At 41.0% G+C, this 24448-nt stretch overlaps 1 protein-coding gene and 1 long non-coding RNA gene across 2 annotated transcripts in view; one reads left to right on the plus strand and one right to left on the minus strand.

Annotated features, from left to right (window-relative positions):
- NID1 (nidogen 1) overlaps positions 1 to 12124 on the plus strand; it is a 60193-nt gene extending 48069 nt beyond the window's left edge. Inside the window, exons 16-20 of the mRNA XM_087718066.1 lie at positions 3766 to 3937; positions 7141 to 7298; positions 8010 to 8133; positions 8442 to 8554; positions 9917 to 12124. Of these exons, the coding sequence (XP_087574192.1) occupies positions 3766 to 3937; positions 7141 to 7298; positions 8010 to 8133; positions 8442 to 8554; positions 9917 to 10038 (689 nt within the window). The 3' untranslated portion in view covers positions 10039 to 12124. The remainder of the gene's footprint in view (positions 1 to 3765; positions 3938 to 7140; positions 7299 to 8009; positions 8134 to 8441; positions 8555 to 9916) is intronic.
- Positions 31 to 23914, minus strand: LOC148045006 (uncharacterized). The gene is made up of 4 exons (XR_015696987.1): positions 23779 to 23914; positions 3726 to 3927; positions 1391 to 1520; positions 31 to 131 (listed from the first exon to the last, which is right to left on the minus strand). It is a non-coding gene; the product is annotated as an uncharacterized LOC148045006 (long non-coding RNA).
- Between the last annotated feature and the right edge of the window lie 534 nt (positions 23915 to 24448).

The following is a 24448-nucleotide window of genomic DNA, read 5'->3' on the forward strand; positions in this document are numbered from 1 at the left end:
TATAGATTTCGTTCCTCACCATGTCATTCTGAGCCCAATGTATATTTCCAAAGATAGAAGATGATTTTCCACAGTTAACGTTGAAGCCCTCAGCATAACCTCTCACAATATCTTGATTAAAAAAATCAGCCCTATGGGGTAAGTTTGAAATTAGTGCACAGATAGAGAATTGCAGTATTTGTCTCTTTTTGGAGGAAAAACGCTCAACATTCTGCTGCATCAAAAAGCTTTTTAGTTTCAGAAAAATACCTAATCAATTAGATTAATTAGATTCAATTGGTGTATTACTACTACTACTACTACTACTACTACTACTACTACTACTACTACTATCTAAGTTCTCATACAAGCAACCAGATTCAGGAAACTTAAAGATACTTTAGGGTAGAATGGTACTAATGCTACTCTGTTCAAAGAATCCATTGTTATATTTATTAGGTACAGCCAAGAACTTTGAAAAATTATGTAGATTTGAATTGACATGTTGATAATGTTGATAAACCAGACTTTTATCTTGATGGTACTGATTAGGATAACTTTGTTCCCAAATCAATAAATACTGATTTGATTTACTATTTTTAAAATATTTTGGAATAAAACACTATTATGTATTGCATTTTTCAATTTTTGAGAGTTTTCAATGTTATTTTAGTATAACAGGCAAATGAAGACATATACTTATTTGCAATTTATTTCTTTAAAGTGATGTGTATTAAGCTAATTTTATTATAATATTTTGCATGTCATTTTGATTACATCTATTGCTACAGGAGCTTATTTTATTATCCCTAATTTGTATGTACAGTGCTGTCCCTTTATATAAAACTCAGAAGTAAATATCCCCGAGCTCAGTGAGAGTTATTGCCTAGAATGGAGATTTCAATCTCCATGAGAACAAATAACCTACTGACTTGTTTAGAAAAAGTTTTTAAAATGTATGTAAGGAACGTGCCAACTTGGATGAAACTCTTCTGGCTGCTGTATCTCACAGGGCCACAGAGCACTAGCACAGCTGCCTCTGTGAAAGAGTTTTTACAGGGAGGTCTGCATTAACCCCTTCCTGATAAGTAGAAGTGGCTTTGCACATGTGAACTCCCTTTAAAACCTATATTCCATGTCAGCTGAATAGCCTATGACCTTTATAATCATCTGCTCAAGTTAACATCTGCAGAAGCTACCCCATGGGGAGAAATGTGGCATTGTGCCCTGAACCTTCAATTCCTTTCCATTCTTGCATAATCCCAACATTACAATCAAATGGGGGAACGGTTTTAATGTTATAAATGTCATTGCATTAAAACATGGGTGGATTATGCCTGACTGATTACGAGGTGGTCTCATAATCAAAACAGCAATCAAATTTTGTAACAGTATTGGAAGAGTTACATACCATAATAAGTGTCTTAAAATGGTTACATCCATTTCATTAACTATGTGGGCAGAATCAAATAACTTAGTGGCTTTTACTGGCTTGTTTAATCAACTAGAAACTTTTCATCACAAAACATAGGTTTGAAAACCTAAAAAAAGAAAAGAAAAGAAAAAGTTCAGTACTCCTTTTATCTTATTTAAAATTAGAAAAGAAGTAGGGAGCGGGAGTGTCCTGGAGTTTATACATAAAAGATAGTGTTAACATTTTTAAGAGGCAAACTGCAGTATACTTTTTTTTAAAAAACCAAAAGTTGTATAACATTAATTTAAAAACAGAATGTGCTTACAGTCTTGGCCTAAATTGTGGTCAGTCTCTCTTGAATAGAACAAAACCCCTTTGAGCTGAAAAAAATCCTGCACAGTTGAATGAATGTTGAACTTTTAAAAAGATGTCTATACGCAATCTGTGTTTCTGATCAGTCCTTGGAGCCAGTATAAAGGTTATCAGCTTCTATTTCCTGTTGCCTTGGACCTGGTCACTGTCCAAGAAAAACTAGTTGCATACATTTTTAGGAGTTCTTCTAAAGCTGAAATCTCTTTCCCAAAACAATTAGCTACTTGGAACTCTAAATTTTCTCCTGATGACTAAAGAGCAATTGATATTAAAAAGTTCTCAAAATAGGTGTCCCTCTGTTTGTTTTTCAGTCAATAGTTTATAGTATTGTCTACCTATCAGAAAAGTGCATATTGACAATATTTAAATATTTATAAGTTTGCCCCATTTTGTTTCTTTTAGTAAAAAACAATAGAGACTTTGTCATATTTGTGAAAGTATACAGGCACCCAGATATTTCCTTGTAGATGTCTATATGGAATAAACCTACAGTATTTACTTTAATTAGAATGTTAAAAGTCACAATATGATAAGTACTAATGGAAATAGTGACTTATACTGTACCACAATATATTATACCATTATAATTTAGGGTTAGGGGAGATCTACATATAAAGCCTCACTGAACCTTGGAGTTTGCTAGATAGCTTTGGGCCAGTGACACTCTTTAGTTCAACCTATTCAACAGGGAAGTTGTGAGAGAACAATTGTGTTATTCACTACTGGGAGCTCCTGAGGAAGTGCAGAACAAAATTGTATCAGTCAATTAACAAAAGAAATATATTCTTCCCAAGATTGTACTTATACTACTTATAGTAATTGATTTGAAGATTAGGGCAAGTGTTCCAACAATTATTGTAAATCCATAACTAAGAAATTGTATACAGGGCGGGGCATAACCTTTTCCTAGGGGGTCACAGCAACACTTGTAATAACAACACAAATAATTCATACACCATTCGAAAGCCCATCAAAAACTGAGTTTATTGACACGATTTAATAGTCAGTATGACGACCATTAGCCCTTCGAACAGCATTCAAACGAGGTGGATAAGAACACAACAAATCTTCAAACAGTTCCGTTCGATTTTCCAGATTTTCCAGAGGGCGGGGCATAACCTTTTCCTAGGGGGTCACAGCAAGATCGACAGCAGTTTACAACTTCCGCGACACCTCATTTTAAAGCCCATAAAAAACTGAATTGAATGAGCTATTAAATGTTAAATTTGTTTCGGTTGAAACTTTGAGAATGAATTTGGAAACTGTGTTGAAAAATCTGGAAAATCGAACGGAACTGTTTGAAGATTTGTTGTGTTCTTATCCACCTCGTTTGAATGCTGTTCGAAGGGCTAATGGTGGTCATACTGACTATTAAATCGTGTCAATAAACTCAGTTTTTGATGGGCTTTCGAATGGTGTATGAATTATTTGTGTTGTTATTACAAGTGTTGCTGTGACCCCCTAGGAAAAGGTTATGCCCCGCCCTGTATTGAAATAACAGTTGAAATCTACCAATGCTTCCACCAATGTAGTTTCCTTTTACCTTTTCTTCAACAGAATGTATATTTTTGTTTAATAATTTATCCCATGTAGTTTCTTGATATCTTTAAGAATAGTAGTCTGCCTTTGCCTTACCACTAAAGAGTTATTGCTGTGATTTTTAGCCAATCCTATTCACAACCAACATGTACTTTCCTTGAATTTGCTTGGAGCAAGATGAGATATTCCAGTCCAGAGGAAATTGGTTCAAAATCCTCAATACCCACACTGGATGTACATAAAAATATGGCACTAGGTCTCAGCATTTTTCTTATTATTAGGGACCCCTGCATTTTTTGTGTTACAATTACCATTGTAACAAGCCCTCAAGCCCTCTTCAGGCTTTTGAGACCAAATGTGGAAGGAAGATCTCGTGAACAAAATAAACTTCCTCAGAAATGGCTTTGAATGTTAATCATACCATTTGATTAATGCTTTCTCTTCATATCTCTTTCTTCAAGATTTGGAAAGTCCTGAAGGAATAGCACTGGATCACCTTGGTCGTACCATCTTCTGGACTGATTCTCAGCTTGACAGAATAGAGGTAGCCAAAGTCGATGGCACCCATCGACGTGTATTGTTTGACACTGAGCTGGTGAATCCTCGAGCCATTGTTGCAGATCCTGTGAGGGGGTAGGGATGTATAAATATCCTGTTATTTTATTTCCAATCTATTTCCTATTCCTACCGCCCATCCTGCTTCAGTACCTATATCAGACTTTTTCCCATGCTAAAACTATCAGTCCATAACATGTTATAGCCAAATAAATACATTGTCCCACAGCATAGTAAGAGATGGGTAGAATCCTATAACAACCTGACTATAATTTGTCCAGTCTGTTATAGTTTAGTGTAATATGTTGTGTGAACCCATCCTTTGAATGTTGAATTTCTTTCAGTGTAGGGATCAGCTTAGGGACTTTCTGTTATATTTATTTATTTGATTTTTGTGCCACACATCTCGTCTAGAGGTGGGCAGATTACAAACATTAATATGGTATACAAGCTGAAACTGCCAGTATGAGATTGTGTTTTCTGGTTCACCGACAAAACCGCGCTCGACTAAACCGCGCCCGACTAAACCGCGTCGCTGACGTCATCAACAGGACGACAACAGCGCGGAGACAGAAGCACTCTGTAAACCCTAAACCTAAAATTAACCCCTAAACCTAAAATTAACCCCTAAACCTAACCCCCCTAAACCTAATCCTAACCTAACCCTAAACCTAACCCTTAACCTAACCTAACCCTAACCCTAACCCTAATCCTAAACCTAAACCTAACCCTTAACCTAATCCTAACCCTTAACCTAACCCTAAACCTAACCCTAACCCTTAACCTAACCCTAAACCTAACCTTAACCCTTAACCTAACCCTAAAGCTAACCCTAAACGTAACCCTTACCTTAAGTTGAATCGGCTTGCTTTCAAAGCGCTATTTAAAGCGCCCTTCTTTCTCCGTGCTGGTTGTTGTCGCCCTGTTGATGATGTCAGCGACACGGTTTAATCGGGCGCGGTTTAGTCAAGCGCGGTTTTGACGGGTCACGGTGTTTTCTATGCAAATGATTTTAATTGGAAATCCAGCAGTAGCTCAAGACTAGAAAAGGTGAGAAGGGTATCTCATATCAGGTACAACCTGGTGAAACTGGACCAGTGTTGTATGAAAGGGTATAGAAATGAAATTGACTATATTAATGGTACAAAGAGTAGAAGAGCTCAGTTATAATAGCAAAGGCATAGCCAGGGGCTGATTGGGGAATAGATCACAAACTGCTTATGTGCAAGCTCTAAGTCAAGCTAAAGTGGAAGAACAAGCCAAGCAGTTTTCACAATAAGAGTTTGACTGCATTTGCAGAATTTTCAAGAAGTTCAGGAATTGCTTCGAAGTCCCAAAACTCATTGAGAAAGAACCAGATGAACTGTGTAATGAAATACAATAAGTCATTAAGGATGAGCATGAAAAATAACTGCCAAGAAAAACAAGAATCTAAACTGATTGTCAGAACAGATGGTGAAGATTGCCAAGAAAAAGAAGCCAGCACTGAGAAAAAATGATTTCAAGAAGGAATTTAACAACAACAACAAAAACCCTCCAAGAGATATTTAAAGAAACATTGGTTATAGAAAGGCATTCAGTTGTATGGATTGTGCCAATCAGTGGAATGTCCTTAGGAAGATAAGAATCCTAGATAGAAACTATATACAGGACAGGGTGAAACATGAGAAAACAGACTAGTTCCAGATCAGTGAAGGGATGAGAGATGACTCTATATCAGTGGCGGGATTCAATTTTTTTTACTACTGGTTTTGTTGGCATGGCGTGGCTTTGTGGGCGTGGCAGGGGAAGGATACTGCAAAATCCCCATTCTCTCCCTACCCCACTAACCTGCTTTGCAGCTCTGTTCTCCTGTTCAGGGCAACAAAAGAAGATCAGCTAGGAGGCAGCGGGGGTGGGGCCAGCCTATTTGCCGGTTTTCTGAACTATTAAAAATTTGCGCTACCGGTTCTCCAGAACCTGTCAGAACTGGCTGAATATCACCTCTGCTCTATATCTTGTCTTTATTTATTCAAACTATATGCTAAATATGGTTTAAGGGAGGCTGTACATGCACTAGTTTTAACTGTGTGTGTGCCAGCCTCACACTAACAGAATTTTGGCTCACATTAAACATACCTAGTATCTATTTATAAATTGTACTAAATCGAATATCACACTACAGTACTTGAACTCACAATAATCACAACCTACCTTGTACAGCATACTAATAAAATATTCTGAATTCATGAATTAAAATGAAAGCCTAATTGAAAACAGGCAACAGTCTTAGTCCCATAGTGGACTACAAATTTAACTATAGTTCTATAACAAACAAAAAGAAAAATGTAGAATGGAAGCAGTATGCTAAATTAACAAATAATAAGAATCAGTGTAATGTTTTTAGTGTTTGGTATATAGTGCCTAGAATTTTCTAGCTACTGCAAAAACTTTCCCTGTGTTTTGGTAGGCAAGTGATTTTTTTAAACGTCTGACCTTTTTTTCCTTGGGAAAAAAAGGTGTATTCACACGAAAACCTCACTGGCCATTCACTGAGCTATGTGTTTACCCCAAATTTTAGTTTTCTTCAACATATTGGCTGAGATCATGTAACATACCAAAGACACTAAAATTTAATTAGTATCACACAACTGGCTAAATATAATATGCTATGTCCTATTTTTCTTTTTAAAAATATATGATGGCTTAACTCAGGACTGTCAAACTTCCGGCTTCCATGGGCTGGATGCGTCATGCACTGGCCACGCCCTTGCACGGGTTAGTGAGGGGGGGGAGTCCCAATATGTCATGTGATGTCGCTGTGACGACATGAGTTTGATACCTCTGGTTTAAATTGTTCTCTCAGTTTGCTGACATAGCTGTTTCCTTAGGTGATACTGAACTATAAATTATCTAACTTCATTCAGATTCAATGTATAAACTACCTGCCTGACTTGCGTTTGCACAATACCTTAGATTAAAAAGTGATTGAGAGATTGGAGGTTCATTGTGTTATGTAAATAGCAGATACATTCAAGATTTACCTGCTATTTTACATAACACAGTGAACCAGAGATCAAATTATTGTGAACCTCAATCAGTGATTACATTATTATCAAAATAAAATAAAGAGAAAAATACTGTGCAAAGGTACCATCTCCCCCATGTCAAGCTTGACTCCTGTTGCCTTAATGGAAATATCCATGTAATTTTATTAGAAATAATACTACATAATACCAATACCCTCCTTATGCACCATTACATTTATTTATTTGTATATGTGTCTTTATCAATACACTCAGAAACCTTTACTGGACAGACTGGAACAGAGAAGCTCCTAAAATTGAAACTTCCTATATGGATGGTACCAATAGAAGAATTCTTGTGAAGGATGATTTGGGACTGCCAAATGGGCTGACATTTGACACCTATTCTTCATTGCTGTGCTGGGTAGATGCAGGTAAAATCTTGCACTGTAGAATGAACTAAACTGATGAAATAAGTGAACAGCTGGATGCTAAAAATATCAAGGTGTTGTCATGATAGTGCTACTTCTCAGTTCTCAACAATTACTGCCGCTTATCTTTTTCTTTTCTGTTTCAAAATAGCAGTGGTTTAGAGGTGACTCCTAACCTCTCATCAAAGTCCAGTTTTAATTTCTCAGGTCGAAGGCATAGCTGTGGAAGTCTGCTATCTGAAATTCTCAGGACTGTCAGTCATTACAAAAAGTATTATGTTAAATTACCGATAATGGGAATGGGTAATGGTTAGCCCTAGAATGATTCAAGCATACAGAAAGGGGCAAGGAAAGCAAATGTTAAGAATCGTTGTTTTATTTACATTGTTCTTTAGGTGTCCAATACAAAACTGTTTTGACAGCAAGCAAACTTTGTAATTAATACTTTCAGTGTGAATGTCTGAACAAGATGTAGACAGATTTGACATGGACTAATATAGAAGAATTGAAAAGGAAGCCATGATAGTACTGCATATATACTGTATTTATCCAAAAAGTGTGTGGGGGGGGGGGAATCCTCAAATAATCCTGTACAAATTATATGTGGAGAAGCTATCTTCTTTAGCTGAGAATATATTAATGCTAAATTAAAACCTTATAAAGAAAAGGGCCATTGGTTTCTTGCAAAGTCCAGCTTATTTTTTTCACATGCAGGGACCAAACGAGTAGAATGTATGGATCTCAATCAACACAGCCGTCGAAAGATCCTTGAAGGAATTCAGTATCCTTTTAGCATCACAAGTTATGGGAAGAATTTATTTTACACTGACTGGAGAAGGTATGATTTACCTGTTTTTGTTTGTTTTGTATTATTTACAGAAAAAGCCTGTGCTTTATTCATAGTCTCCACTCCCCCACTTCCAAGCCTCTTATAACTGATAAAGACTTTAAATATAGTTAGGGCAAATCTGTAAATTAAAAATACTCCATCCACTGCAGACAGATAACTGAAATAAATTTCCTGAGGTGTGTGTGGGTGTATGTGTGCACACCAACAAGTTTTGGTTTATTTAGGTGTAATTTTTTTCTCTCCTTCTTTCTCCATTATCTCATATTTTATTTATGTCACTATTTTGTGTGCCATAGAGATGCTGTGGTAGCAGTGGATCGCACAATCTCTAAAGAGAATGATAACTTTCAACCCTATAAGCGCACTCGTCTTTATGGAATAACTACAGCCTTGGCTCAATGTCCAGCAGGTAATGGTGTGAGTTTTAAAAAAAATTATAACAAACTGTAGAGGCTGAAATATGAAAGAAGATACACCATGGATTTCAGAAAATTCTCTGGAGAAATTCTATCAATAAAAATCAGCCTCATTCATAATAGTACATTGCATTTCTTTCTTTCGATCGCTTTAGAAGAGCTAAAACAAACAGAAAATATTAGATTTTCCTGCTTGGTAATATATTTTAGTAGAGTATCATTTGTAATTTTAGTCAGTTTTCATGACTGATCAGTGCCATCAAGAATTTAGCATTATCAAGAATAAAAAGCTTTTGGCATGCTTTTTGCTGAAATTAGAAATAAAGATCTTAAATTATTCAACACTTATCCTACTGTGTTTCTCCCAAAATAAGACCAGGTCTTATATTAATTTTTGCTCCAAAAGACACATTCGTGCTTATTTTCTGATTATGCTTTATTTTGGGGGGAATACAGTACTAAAATGTGTCTGTCCGACTGACAATCTTAACAGGGCTTATTTTGAGGATAGGGCTTATATTATGAGCATCCTGAAAAATCATGTTAGGGCTTATTTTCCAGTTGGGTCTTATTTTGGGGGGGACACACCTTGTTTGTGCAATTGTGAAACAGGCAAAAAAAGCTAAAATAGAAGATGGATTGAATAAAGTAAAAATTATTATAAAAGCAAATACAAAGCTCTTGGTTAATATTTGGGAAATTTGAGTATTGGTTACAGCTTGTGTGACAAAAATGTCATTTCAGAGCTGACTAATAAGAGTTTTGGCAAGTATTATTCAAGAATGCTGAGAAGAATTCTAGGAAGGAACTACCCAAGTTAGTTATCTTTCCCTGTGATATGTGGCTCATTAACCAAATACACAGATTTTCCAATCCATTATTATTATAGTTTGTCGCACAGTTTGCGAGATATTTAGACTGGATTCTCTGAAAGAACCAAGGTCTTCATTTTTGTATGCAAACAGTAGACAGTAAAAGAAGATTCTCCTAAGGTACATTGTGGCTTACATATGCAAGCTGGTTTAATATTTGTTTTACCAAAAAATGTTTAAAGTGTGGAGGTTTGTTCTCCAAGATTATGAGTTGGTTTCCAGATGTTTTGTTAGCAGGCTAGGTAATAACTTTAGCTGAGTTTAGGGAATGTAAATGTCAGTGTTCCTCTGTTTATAAGGGCCTAAACCCTACTGAAGTTGTTACCTAGCCTGGTAATGAAACATTCAGAAAAAACCCAAAAGCTCAGAGAATCAACCTCCACCCTCCTCTTCTACCTGAGCTACAGATATTTGCCATCATTGTAAAAAGGTTTTATTTAATAAATAATTTGGATTCATTAAGCTGGCATATATATTTTGCAGGACATAACTACTGTTCCTTGAATAATGGAGGCTGTACTCATCTATGTCTGGCTACCCCAGGAGGCCGTTCTTGCCGATGCCCAGATAACATCATTGGAGTGGATTGTATAGAAAGGAACTGAAAACTGTAACTCCCCCCGCCCCCGGGGAACTACACTGCCACTAAGTAAGCAGCAAGTTTCCTTAAGATAATGGAAAGATTCCTAAGATAATCACTACTCTTTCCCTTGGAGCCTGAAGCACATCGAATATTGGCACTTCTCTCCAGCCACTTGTTATACATTCCTTTGTTAAAAAGAAGCAAAAGAACACAAAATATAACAACTACCTGTAACTGTGCCAGTTAAATAAAACTGTCTAAACCAGTTATTGTATGAATTATGGTAACAGGCTGTTACAAAGCACAAGAGAATCAAATATTAAACATCCATGTTTATTTAGTATGGATTCATATTTTGGCAATTCATGTATAACATATAACTTGTACAACTAAACGCTGGGCAATAAAACACCAAGAAGGAATTTAATGAAATGACTTGAAGCCCAAAATGTAGGAGTTTATTTGTAATGATAATCAGCTACCTAAGCCAAAGAGAATCTCATGGTTTTATGCCAAATACCTTAAGTACAATCACTTTTCCACAGAACCCTTGAGAATACAAATAATATTAGATGCTCTATTAAGAAGGGTTAAAGCAGGGTGATATTAAAAATTGACAACATCTCTGTGTAATTCTCTTAATGCTATCTTTTCCCCAACTTAATTTTCCAGAAAGCAATTGTGGAAATAAAAGGATATATATGAATTATTTGTCTAATTTCAGTAGAAGAATAAACAGCCTTTAGCAAATGATTGCAGAATTCCTTTGCTCTTCGGTAGGACCTTGTGGATGTCTGCATTGAACAGCAAAAAGTGTTAACAGTGGGAAAATAGTTTCAGATGAAAATTTATCAAATACACTTCATAAATTTTATATCCACTTTTTCTAGTAGAGGTAGTCCTCATTTAGCAACTGTCTTGGATAGTGATTGTTCATAAATATGATGATAATAAATGGTAATTAAAAATCATTTCCCAACCATTTCTACCCCTTTAGTGTAGAAACTGATTAAAGTCTGATCAGTTTCAGTCAGTAACTGCTAGCATTGGAGGGAATGAGCTTGTTACGTTGGGGTTAAACTTAGGACTTAGAATCACTTTATTGTCATTTTGAATGTACACTATAATCGGCATACATTAAAATGAAATTATGTTGCATACAGCTCTCAAAGGGTTAGCACTTTTTAGGGAAGTGCTGGGCTATGGAGAAAAGCAACTCAATAATAGCTTGATTAAGCAATATCTCTGCAAGGAGAAGAAAACCAGGCACAGGACACTGTATGAGACAACCTTTCTGTTGCAGTGTCTTTGCAGTGTCTTTCTCTTCTTTCTGACATACTGTATGTCCACGTATTGCCTATTTCACTTAACTAAGTCATTGGAACAATTTCAGTCACTAAATGAGGACTACTTGTAGATTCTTTGTGTCCAATTTAGATTTGCTTTTTAATTACATATGGCAAGAACAATTACTATTTGTGAAACCACCCACTAGGTAGATGAATTGTTTTCTTTAGTCATTGTGTTTATTCTATGATTTCCTTGATATCAAGAAAAAAAGGAGTACATTTTCTGTGCCACTTGCTAGCCTTCAAATTAACAAAGTAGAGTCTTATAACCCACAATCTGTGGGTTAATAAAAATATTTCCAAATGGTTTAGGAAGGTTTGCTTCTGTGGTAAAGTATATCTACAGCCCAATAAGCAAATCAAATTTGTCAAGGTAGCTGTCCTAAAAGGCAGCAATTTATTTTTTTAAGAAAATAAAATATGCATCAGAAATCATAGCTCACCAGACTTCCATGTAAGGAAAGCAGAGCCAATATTAAGTCTCTGATTACATTTTCATGTTATATTTATCATTGAAATATAAAATACTATATTAAATGTTTAAATTTGATATAACTTTTGTATAACTTTAATACATGTAATTTTTTTTTCATTCTGTTAGAAATATCTGAAACTGTAAGTTAAAAAAACTGCTGAAACAAACAAAAGGTGCTTCTTTAAAAACAGTAATCAGTGTTATTTCAAGTTCAGGTGACAAAGAAAGTTTACACTGTAATCAAATAATTTTTACACTGCCAATAAAATAATTTTTGTAAAAAATATTGCCTTTGAAGTATAACATTATGTCTGAATATTCTTTTTTGTAAGGAAGATTATGATCTATTTTTTCAACACACCTATTGCTTTTGTTTCCATATAGTTGAGATCTCTGTCTCTGTTTTTAACTTTCTACCAATCCTATTTACAAACAGAAAGTTTCTTCAACAAGAGATTTACACACTATAGATAGTTCTCTTAGTGAGTGTTCAAAGGTGCAACAGCACTGAAGAAAATTACTTATAATTATTTTTCAAACTTACGACCGTTTTGCAGCATCCCCATGGTCAAATGATCAAAATTCAGATGTTTGGCAACTGACTCATATTTATGACAATTGCAGTGTCCCAGGGTCATAGGATCACATTTTGTGATCTTCTGACATGCAAGTCAATGAGAAAGCTAGATTCACTTAGCAACTGTGTCACTAATTTAACAACTGCAATAATTCACTTAACAACTGTTAACAAAGGTCATAAAATAGGCAAAAATTCACTTAACAACAGGAATTTTGGTCTCAATTGTGGTTGTAAATTGAGGACTATCTGCATGCTGTTCAAAAATATCACCTGATGTATAATGTATTTGTTGCGGGTGCTGCTGGAAGCTACTTTTTATCTTGCCATCAAGTATAACAGATACATACAGTAGATAGATGGAAGCAAAAAAAATTACCTATAAAATATGGGTGTTAAAATACAGTTAACAAGATGTGCAAACAGTTAAGCTGTAGAGCACAGGTGTCACATTGCCGTCATATGACATTTCACTATATTTTTTTCCCTTCGCAGAGCTGGGGTGAGCATGGCTTGCGCATGACACATCTGGCCCGTGGGCTGTCAGTTTGACACCCCTGCTGTAGAGAAACAACAATAAATATATTCCTCCTGTCTTTAATTGTTTTTTTAAAAACGTGTGAGATTTTTATGGGCTCTGAAATGCTGTATGAGCAGATCTCGCCTTACTGGTAGGCCTAATAAGGCAGATAATTCAGGCAGAAGATGCTGTGGGGTTGAATTAAAGTGCTATCAATCCCATATGGCCTTCCCGATGCCTTTTAAGCTAGGCTACTGGAGGGCAATTTCTTGGAACTCTCACAACTTTGCTATTATAGATTATGGTTGTGGTGCAAAAAGTAGATTTCCAAGAAATTCCACACAGGGAAAGGAAAGTCTTAAATCACTTAATAGTGGATGTTCATCAAGGTTTATTGATCACATTAAAGCCTTACAAAGAGTTTGTGCGCACTTATTGCTCGTCTGACAGAGAGCATTAACAGTGAAAAGTTCCAAGTCTGCTTCTTCAGCAGGGAGTAAAAAAGCTGTTTCCTTGAGCTCTGGGAATTCATTTCTTCCTCACTTTTTGAAATGAGATCCTCTGAGGAAATAAAATAACAAAAAGCTGAAAAGGTGAGTTCTTACTACCAGTTGCTGGGAGATGCGGCCGAATGCTATTGCACAGTATCTTACTTACAGGTTTTCCAGAAGCATTTACTTGGCTAGTGAACATGATGATGGAGTAGACCGGCCTTTGCTGGGACACCTATCACAGAGTTCAAGATCATGAAGAATCTCAATTTCCTTTGTTGAACTATCCTAACATAAGAAATCTGTTTGCTTGGGATTTCTCTGATTGTACAATTTTGCCCCAATACATTTGACATCAATTTGATAGAATAACAAGAGATTATTAAATGATAAAAAGATAAAATTGTCTGGCTCTAGGGGGCGGTGCTTGTCTTCATTTCCCAGTCAAGGGAGCCAGCATTGTACAAAGATATTTCCAATAGAGTATACAGTAATATTTAACCAGGTTCAGGTTTAATCTAGGATTCTATGCAATATATTCAAAGATAACCTGCCTTGTATCCAGAATAGATTATCAATGTTTCTGTCTGCCTGAAACCTCCATTGCTATTCCTTATCTTCTTTAAAAATTCCTGTATTATAGATTGTACAATTTGCGTACAACATGTGCACAAAGAGAAAGCGAACTAGACTCAACTTTAGTGTAAGACTAAAGTTTTGTGTTGTAAAACACAAATGTTTCTCCCCTTTTGTATAAAATGACTTTATTATTTCAATTTATATAGCCACTCACCTCACACTCACAACTCTAGATGGCTAACAACATGGGAAAAAATCACATAAAGCCGCAAAAACAGAATTGATAGCCAGAATAAAAACAGAACAGAACCACCACCAACAAATCAAAAAAACATTTCTCTCAATCTCTGCCATTTATCTAGATCTCCAAACCCCATGACAAAACCATGTCTCTAAGGCCTTGTAAAAGGCCAGCAAGGTTCTCCAATCTCCAGTCAAATCTAATATCCAGCTAGATGATGTTCCAAAGGACAGGCTCAATGACAGAAAAATGTCTCTACTTTGGGTCTTGCCAGATGGATGGAAACTGGAGCGTTCCTCTCCTACTAGACTTGATGGGATGGATAAGCACAGCTGGGGAGAGGCAATGAATCAAATAACCTGGTTTCAATGTAGGACTTAAAAGCTACAACCAAGACCATGCAACCTCCATGCAGAAGCAAATTGGCAACCAAAGCCAATTACACCAGAGGTATAACGTGCATACCCAGGGGTGCACATAACTGCTATATTCTATCGCATTTGTAGCTTCTGTGTTCTCTTCAAAGCCAGCCCCACGTAAGACACATTGCACTAGTCCATGTAAAGCCTTCCTGCTTGTCTCCCATGTTTTAAAGACTTGCTCTTCTAGCTATTCACGTAGATGCTCCACTTGTACGGTCTTCTTTTCTTCACTTATTTTTCCATTTTACTTTTGTTCTAACTCTTTGATGTCTCATTATAAACAAATATTTATTCACACACGCACAGCCTGCATCCCTTTTGCAAAGGAGGCATTTCTCACTTTTCTTTTTATGTTGTTGCTATTTGTTTATCGCTCTTCACTGATACTAGCATTTCTAAAAGCTGGTGTAAACTTACCTGCGGCCTTTTATTTGCTGAGGCTTCATCATATCTACCATTAGAGGGCGCTGTAGTTCTAGAAATTAAAACATCCTCTGTTTTCTATCCACTTTTTCTATAATTACTCTTCTTATATAAATAATGTCTTAATTTGTCTCACACTGGCCTTTCTCGTTTTTATCCTCTCTGTCGCTGTTTGTCGATTTCCAGAGGATTATATGAAAATGAGAAAATGACTGCTTTGGCAAGAAAAGAGAAGAAAAATAGTCAAGAGGACAAAAGAGATTGGCTAATTTTTATATGTAACAACAAATACTTTACATTGTAGTCAAGTGTCATTTATTCAGTGTTATCACATGAAAAGATATCCTTAAATATTTACAAAATGTGAGGGGGGTGTACTCACTTCTGTGATATTCTGTAAGTTGCATTCACCTGATATACATACATGATCTTGTACATTGTTACCATAGTAACCAATAACTTATATTGTATACTGCCCATGATCCAGATGAGATGGCTGCCATTTTTAGACATTCCAGCTCCTTCAGTGGCAGATAAATAGTTGCAATATACAAAGAATGACAATCCATTGCACCGTGGCAGCGGCTAGGCGATTTTTAGGCCTGCACTGTCTGCTGTGGATGCACTATGGACGGACACCTTCAAGGCTCTGCTTCTGTTGTATCCTGGCCAGCAGATGGTGCTGTGCAAGACGCCTCTGATTGGCCAGGACGTGCCTACAGTTTGGCATTAGCGTGGCCCCAGGCATTTTCCAGGGCCTCATGGAGCGCTTGCTCCATGGCATACCTGGGGTCCCCCCGTATTTTGACGATGTCCTGATCGCCGCGGCGGACAGACCAGGACTCGTCAAAATACTGTGGACGGTCTTGCAGCATTTCTGCGCCGCTGGCATCCGTTTGAAGGCCTCCAAATGCCAACTAGGGGTGCCTGCTGTTTCCTTCCTTGGCTATTGGATTGACCAGGCTGGCATTCATCCAGCCCCGTCCAAAGTTGAGGCCATTCTAGTTGCTCCTACCCCTACTAACAAGGTTGAGTTGCAGGGCTTCTTGGGCCTCCTCAACTTTTACTCTGCCTTCATCCCCCATAAGGCCACTCTCGCGGAGCCGCTCCACCGGCTGCTGGACAGCTCCGTTCCCAGGGTTTGGACTAGCTGTGAGGCGCATGGGCTCACGTCTGTCAAATGCTCTTTAACCTTCCCGCCTGTCTTGGCCCAATATGATGAGCGCCTTCCCTTGCTACTCACCTGTGATGCCTCCCCCTTTGGTGTTGGTGCTGTGCTGAGCCACGCCTACCCTGACGGATCGGAGGCCCCCCTTGCCTTTTACTCCCGCACCTTATCCACGCCTGAGCGCAATTACAGCCAGTTGGATAAGGAGGTGCGAGAGTAAAGAGGTTCCACCATTATCTCTATGGCCGTCCCTTTACTATTTTCACGGACCACAAGCCCCTCTTGGGGATTCTTGCGGGCGACCGGCCTACCCCTCCTATCATATCCCCCCAGATGTCTATGTGGGCTGAATTCTTGGCAGCCTATTCCTACACCCTTGTCCACAAACTCGGCCGCCATATGGGTAATGCAGACGCTACCCCTTGCCCACTTTACTTGATGACCCTGCCCCTACTAATTCTATTTGCCTCATCAAGGACCTTCATCTGCCGATGTCAGCCTCTGACATCGCGCAGGCCTCCCTCTCCGACCCTGTCCTCCTGGCTGTCATTGATGCCATCCGCCGGGGCTGGCCTTCCAGCTCTGTGGAAGCTTCCCTACTTCTGCCGCCACACTGAACTCTCTGTTCTCCAGTGCTGCCTGCTTTGGGGCACCCGTGTGCTCATCCTTGCCACCCTCCACCGTGCCGTTCTTACCCGCCTCCATGAAGGGCACCCCGGCATAGTCCGCATGAAAAACCTCGGGCGGGGCTATGTCTGGTGGCTCTCCATGGATGCGGACATCACGGCTTGGGTGCAAGCTTGCCCGGCTTGCCAGCAGGTGCAGCCGGCACCTCCCGCCATGCCGCACAGGGACTGGGACCTTCCCCAAGTCCCATGGAGCCGACTTCATGTCGACTTCCTGGGTCCTTTTGAGGGTCTCACCCTCTTTATTGTTGTGGATGCCTGGTCCAAGTAGGTTGCGCTCTTTCCCATGAAGAGCACAACCTCTGGGGCCACCATCCAAGTGATAGATTCCCTGTTTACAACCCATGGCCTTCCAGATGTGTTGGTTTCTGATAACGGGCCACAGTTCACCTCCTCTGAATTTCAACTTTATCTCTCCAGCCTAGGAATTCGCCATGCTCTGGTGGCCCCGTTCCACCCTGCGGGGAAGGGCTTGGCGGAGCACGCTGTTTGCTCCACCAAGGAGGCCCTCAGTCGCATGGCTCCACTGCCCTGGTCTACCCGGCTCTCCACCTACCTCTGTTCCCAACACACCACCCATTGCCCTTTGTAAATCCCCTGCCAAACTTCTCATGGGCCGGAAACTCTGCACCACCCTAGACCATCTGCACCCCGACTACACCCCTTCTGCTGTCTTCCAACCTCCCCCCCCTTGGACCTTTCTGGTGGGTGAGGGGGTGTTCACCTGGAATTTTGCAGGCGACCCGAAGTGGCTGCCTGGAATCATTTCAGATGTAACCAGGCCCTGTTCCTACAGGGTCCTCCTCGGCGATGGGAGACATTGCCGGAGGCATCTAGGGAGGAGGAACCGATTAGGTGGTTCCACCCCAGGCATCTTATGGATCCTCAGTGTTTCCAGACGGCGCTTGGTGTTATGCCTGATACTTTTGCCCGCAGTCCGGGGGAGACCTTAGTTGCTACTTGGAACTCGGCAGCGTCTGAGGCTCTCCACCGGATTGCGCCTTTACGGCCGATCCGCAGCAGTGGATCCAGGAGGGCCCTTTGGTTTACCGAGGACCTCCGGGAGATGAAGCGCCAAAAGAGACGCCTAGAGCGCCGCTGGAGGTCCAGTAAATCCGAGTCAGACCGAGCACTATTAAAAGCTTGCATCGGAGCATACCTCTCGGCAATACGGACAGCTAAGAACACCTATATTGCCGCTCTGATAGCGTCCGCTGAGTCACGCCCTGCCGCCTTGTTTAGGGTGACCCGCTCCCTCCTAAATGGGAGGGTTGCGGATAACCCCCTACAAGGTAGAGCAGAGGAATATGTCCAGTTCCTCACGGACAAAGTTGCTCAGCTTTGGATGAACCTGGACTCCAATTGCGCAGAGCCAGCCGGGGTACCGGGGGAAGGTCTTGAATGACATCTCTGGACTGACTTTCAACTTGTTGCTCCTGATGAAGTGGACAAGGCCATGGGAGCGGTGAGTGCCACCACGTGTGCACTGGACCCATGCCCCTCCTGGCTGGTCGCGAACAGCAAGGAGGTGACGCGGAGCTGGATCCAGGTGATGGTGAATGCCTCTCTTCGGGAGGGCTTCTTTCCGCCGGCATTGAAGACAGCGGTGGTGAGACCCCTTCTGAAGAAACCATCCCTGGATCCAGCCGTTTTGAATAACTACCGTCCAGTCTCCAACCTCCCCTTTATTGGGAAGGTTGTTGAGAAAGTGGTAGCCTCTCAGCTCCGACGGTCCTTGGATGAAGCCGATTATCTGGATCCCTTTCAGTCTGGATTCAGGCCTGGCTTCAGCACAGAAACCGCTTTGGTCACACTGACCGATGATCTCTGGAGAGCCAGGAATGGAGGTCATCCCTCCATCCTAGTGCTTCTTGACCTCTCAGCGGCCTTCGATACCATCGACCATGGTATCCTTCTGCGACGGTTATGAGAGATGGGGGTGGGAGGCACCGTTTTCCAGTGGTTCTCCTCCTACCTCTCGGACAGGTCGCAGTCGGTGTTGGTCGGGGGGCAGAGGTCGACCCCTAGGCCCCTGAAATATGGAGTCCCACAGGGTTCGGTCCTATCCCCCCTCCTGTTTAACATCTACATGAAGCCACTGGGTGAGATCATTCTGCGGCATGGGATAAAATACCACCAATACGCGGACGATACACAGCTGTATCTGTCCGCCCTGTGCCAACTCAGTGAAGCGGTTGACGTGATGTGCCAGTGCCTGGAGGCTGTCAGGGTCTGGATGGGGGTTAACAAGCTTGCGCTCAATCCAGACAAGACCGAGTGGCTGTTGTGTTTCCCTCCCAAAAATTTGGTTAGTATTCCATCACTCAGTCTGGGGGGTTAAATTCTATGCCCCTCAGACAGGGTTCGCAATTTGGGAGTCCTCCTGGACCCACAGCTGACCTTAGAACATCATTTGTCGTCTGTGACCAGGGGGGCATTTGCCCAGGTTCGCCTGGTGCACCAATTGCGTCCCTACCTGAACCGGGAGGCACTCGCAACAGTCACTCATGCCCTCGTGACCTCAAGACTGGACTACTGCAATGCGCTCTACATGGGGAAGCCCTTGAAGAGCATTCGGAGACTTCAGCTCGTCCAGAATGCAGCCGCGCGAGTGATCGTGGGTGCACCTCGGTACACCCACGTTACACCTATCCTCCGCGAGCTGCACTGGTTACCGATCGGTCTCCGGATACGCTTCAAGATGCTAGTCGTCACTTATAAAGCCCTTCATGGTATTGGACCTGGGTACTTGAGAGACTGCCTGCTGCCAATTACCTCCCAAAGACCCATTAGATCACACAGGGCGGGCCTCCTCCGGGTTCCGTCTACTAGCCAATGTCACCTGGCTACTACCCGGAGGAGGGCCTTCTCTGTGGCAGCTCCGGTCCTCTGGAACAAACTCCCCGCAGAGATTCGGACCCTCATCTCTCTCCAGGCCTTCTGAAAAGCCGTTAAAACCTGGCTGTGTCGGCAGACCTGGAGTTGATGAGTTCCCTCCCCCGCTCGATCTGTGTGGCTGTTGGTCATTTTTAGATGCCTGTATTTGTAGTTTTTGTGTTTCCCTTTCCCCCCTTGGGTTTGTGCGCCGCCCTGAGTCCCACTGGGAATAGGGCGGCATATAAATAAAATGAAACCTAAACCTAAACCATTTAGACCAGCTCTGCCAGCAAGTTGCACAGGGGTCCATGGACCATCCGGCCGTTCCAGAAACAACCGGCCCTACCAACGCTGCCTGCCGGCCCGACCAACAAAAAACCGCTAGCTCCGAGTCTGCGCAGCCCGCCACGTTCTTGTTGGAACACTTACCATTACAAACTGGCGCTATGGCCAGGGTAGGCCCTCCAGCATCAATCACGCGGCCAATCCAGTGGAGCAGAGACAACAGCGCTCCTCCTTCTTCGGCGGCAGCCACACCTTTATTGAGACGCTCACAGCGTGTACACAGACGCCCCGAGTACTTTCACGACTATGCGTGCTCAGTCCAGGGGAAAGGGGTGTTGTGTCCTGGCCAGCAGATGGTGCTGTGCAAGGCGCTTCTGATTGGCCAGGACGCACCTGCCAGCTGGTGGGAGAAATCGGGCTTTCCCATTGGTTCCCCGTCTGACAGTTCCTGGTATAAATAGCTGTCAGACGGGGGTTTGTCTTGTCTTGCCTGTTCTAGTGTTTAATAAAAGGTTCCTGTTACAGTTAACCGGTCTCCTCAGTCTGTGTCCCTCAAAATATAAAAGCTTCTCCAGGTTCATAACTCTTTCTCTTTAAAGCAGGCTTGGACTGGAACAACAGTGGACATCCACCGGTACCATATGAAGAAATCTGGACTGACAGATGAGACAACAGACTACTGAGGTAACAGGAGCAGCTTTTATTGAACAGAACCACTCGCAAGGGTAACTATGTACAATTCAGCACCCTGCTCTGCTTGATAGCTATTTATGCGGGAGCTGTCAAACAGAACAGCCAATAGTAACAGAGCAAAAAGCCTGCTTCCAGCCTGGTGCGTCTTAGCCAATAGGCACGACCCTTTGATTGCCGGGCTGTCAGTCATATGTTGAAGACTTAAGACCGGTCGCAAGTCGAGGACATTACACCATAAGAAACAAGAAACAGAAAGAAGATATCCAGAAAGGGAAAGTAACAATTTCTGGAAGAGTTCCCAACCAGAGGTCCTTTTCTGAGGCGCTGATTCTGGAAACATCCAATGGTGCCAAGCCTTGAAATCTTCCCCAAGATTTCAATGACATCCCTTGAATCTGCATTCTCCTTTACATTTCAATAATAAGAAATCTACAGTGCAATTAAAATGACTCATTTTCAGGGCAATTCAATCCATCCCTATTCCAATGAAATATCTATTGAGTGTGATGAAACTTACTCCCAGATGAACACTACAAGTAGTCCTCATTTACTGACCCTATCTGGGACAGGCAAATTAGTCATTAAACAAAATGGACACTATATGAAACCAACATTGTGCTTATGATCTTTGTATAGCTTTCCTTTGTTATATAGTCCTGCGAAAATTGTGAATGTGGCATTCATCCTGATGTTACTTTTTATCATCATCGTAACTGCTAATAGTTGCTGTATAAGACAGTGGCTAAACAAGGATACCTCTAACTTTAATCATTCTCAGTAGAAGCAAGGTTATAAAATGACCGTAATGCAAAGGCAATCTCTGTTTTGGTTTCCTATTATCACTGGAACTTTTTCAGAAGAGATAGGATAACCATTTGTCTGAAATGGTATAGGGTTTCCTTCCTGAGCAGGGGGTTGGATTAGATGATATCCAAGGTCTCTTCCAACTCTATTATTCTCTATTTTCTTTAAAGTGCCCATGGAGCCAATTCTAATATTTGTCTTATATAATTACTATAAAATCAAGTTTAAAAAAAGTGAAGTATTAAATGAATGAAAAAAGATGAATGTCTCCAAATGATGAAACTCAACTAAATAGGCCACCCTTAAAAAAGGAGAATAGATTATAAATATTGTGCTAGGCCAGTGATTCTCAACCTTCCCAATGCCGCAACCCTTTAATACAGTTCCTCATGTTGTGGTGACACCAACATGGTGTCTCGGTTCCTAAGACCATTGGAAATATGTGTTTTCCAATGGTTTAGAGGTTTAGAGGTTTTATTCAACTTGTATGCCGCCCTATTCCCGAGGGACTCAGGGCGGCTATCAAAACCAAGGGAAGGGGGGGGACACAATACAAAAGGGAAGGCAACAGAACAGCAATACAAAACAATTTAAAAGATCTCAACAAGCACACCAATTTGAGTAGGGGATGGAACTCAACAGCCCCAGGTCTGCTGGAACAGCCAGGTCTTAACGGCTTTACGGAAAGCCTGAAGGGGGGTGAGGGTCCGAATCTCCACGGGGAGATCGTACCAGAGGGCCGGAGCAGCCACAGAGAAGGCCCTCTTCCGGGTGGTTGACAGCCGGCATTGGCCGGCAGATGGGATTCGGAGGAGGCCTAATCTGTGGGATCTAATGGGTCTTTGGGAGGTAATCGGCAGGAGGCGGTCTCTCAAATGGTCTTAGGCGACACCTGTGAAAGGGTCGTTCGATCCCCAAAGGGGTCCTGACCCACAGGTTGAGAACCACTGTGCTAGGCCATCTGTTATGTTGCCTTGTTTTGCTGAGAAATCATATGCTTGTATGCATCATTGCAAAGGAAAGCCAAGAAGATATTTTGCAAAGTAGAGTTATTATATGTAGAGTATAAAGCACACACAAAAATAAAATAGCACATAGTGTGATATAAAACCAATTGTTAAAACCAAACCAAACAAATGTTTGCTGTCTTCAGCTTCCTTGGCCAATCTGCATACTATACAGGAAAGAAGCAAAATATAGAAATAATATATTGTTAATATTGCTGCCAAATACTGCAATTAGTCTCTCTGGAACTCAGCATTTCAGAGATCTAGGATTGCAATGTAAAATTCTTTAATTGTAGTCACAGCAATCTAAATGAGATGGAGAGCCACTGATGTCTAGTCATGCCTAGAGGCATAAGGTGTAACGCAGAATTAAATCCCAGGTTTTGTTTCTTGCCTCCTTCTCTCACAGAAGACTCCTAGCCACCATTTCCTCAGGTATTTTCCTCTTTCAGTAACACAATGTGATAGTTGTCAGCAAGACCACAAAGCAGCTGTGTGCTTTCCTAGTAGGTGTAAAGGTGGCCAAATAATCCTAGGAAAGGATGAAGTTTTAAAATTAATGTAATGTTTGGAGGCTGATTCTGAAGCACTGCACACGTCTAGCATTCCCCTGCCCCCCAACAACATTATCCATACAATCTCAAGATGTAACATATTGTTAACTGTAAACCTTTTTTGACACAGCTGATATGTTCCACTTTGATATTGTTTCATAGGGTGCATATGTTATGAGCATATCAGTGGTGGGATACGACTGGTACGTCCTGGTAAGGGCGTACCTGTGCCTGCTGGGAGCACCAGGTACCTTTCTGGTACAATGCTCCAGGGGGCCCACCTGCCCACCCACCCTCCTTATGTGTATTTAAGCCGATCGGGGCATTTGCGCACGTGCACAGAGCATACGGCCCCTGCACGACACACCGCTGAGCAGCTGGAGCATTGTGGGCGATGGGTATGCATGTGTGTGCTGCGCACACACTGCACGCATCAATGTGGTGGATGCCTGGCCCCGTTGCAGTGTCCCAGTTGCAACAGGATCCAGAACCCACCACTGGAGCATATGTTATGATAGAATAATGTTCACTCATTGGCTACCACTGGAATTATTTTGCATCTGCATGAAATCATGCCTGTGTGATATCCAGGATTCTGAGGTATTTCTTACCTTATGAAAATCCTTATGACTGAAGAGCTGGTTCAGCAAATATTTATTGATTGCTGTGTTCTTGTGGGTTGATCCTTTTCACTTGTAACATACAGATTTCCACATGAAAAACCATTTGCTGTGAAAGAAAGTTGAGGACATAAAACAGCCCCATCACTCTGGTGCAACTTTGAACTTCATATGGAATTTCCAGTTTTTCAGGAAATATTGTAAGAATAAAGATCATTGCTTATATTCTTCAGCTTAACCTATTTATATTCTTTCAAGCACTTGTAGAAAATCCTGCTTCTAAATAAACAAAAGAAAGCACTTCCTTGTGTGTGCTTTGGACATGAAGAAATAAATACTATTCCATCACTATAAAGCAGACCATTGTCAAGAGATGACAGAGCTAAACTCATTTCTCTGTAACCAAATAAGAGTCTAAAGTCAAAGGGTTTGGCTTGGCATGCTTTGGCATGCCATATCATGAATTGTGGCGAGCTGAAGGCAGAGATAGGATCATTTTAGGGTGGGATTTCAGAAGATTTAATGGGGAAATTGCTGCCTTAAATTTTTGATAGGCCTAAGGCATCCATTATACCAGATTAGAATTTCTATAATCAGGATGTAAAAATCTGGGTGACCACCATAGACAGAGATGCAGAAAACTTTAATACAGATTTCTGCA

The sequence above is a fragment of the Thamnophis sirtalis genome, unplaced genomic scaffold, assembly GCF_051295495.1.
Source record: "Thamnophis sirtalis isolate CommonGarterSnake01/CBP01778 unplaced genomic scaffold, rThaSir2_p1.2 scaffold_6, whole genome shotgun sequence".
Lineage (NCBI taxonomy): Eukaryota > Metazoa > Chordata > Lepidosauria > Squamata > Natricidae > Thamnophis > Thamnophis sirtalis.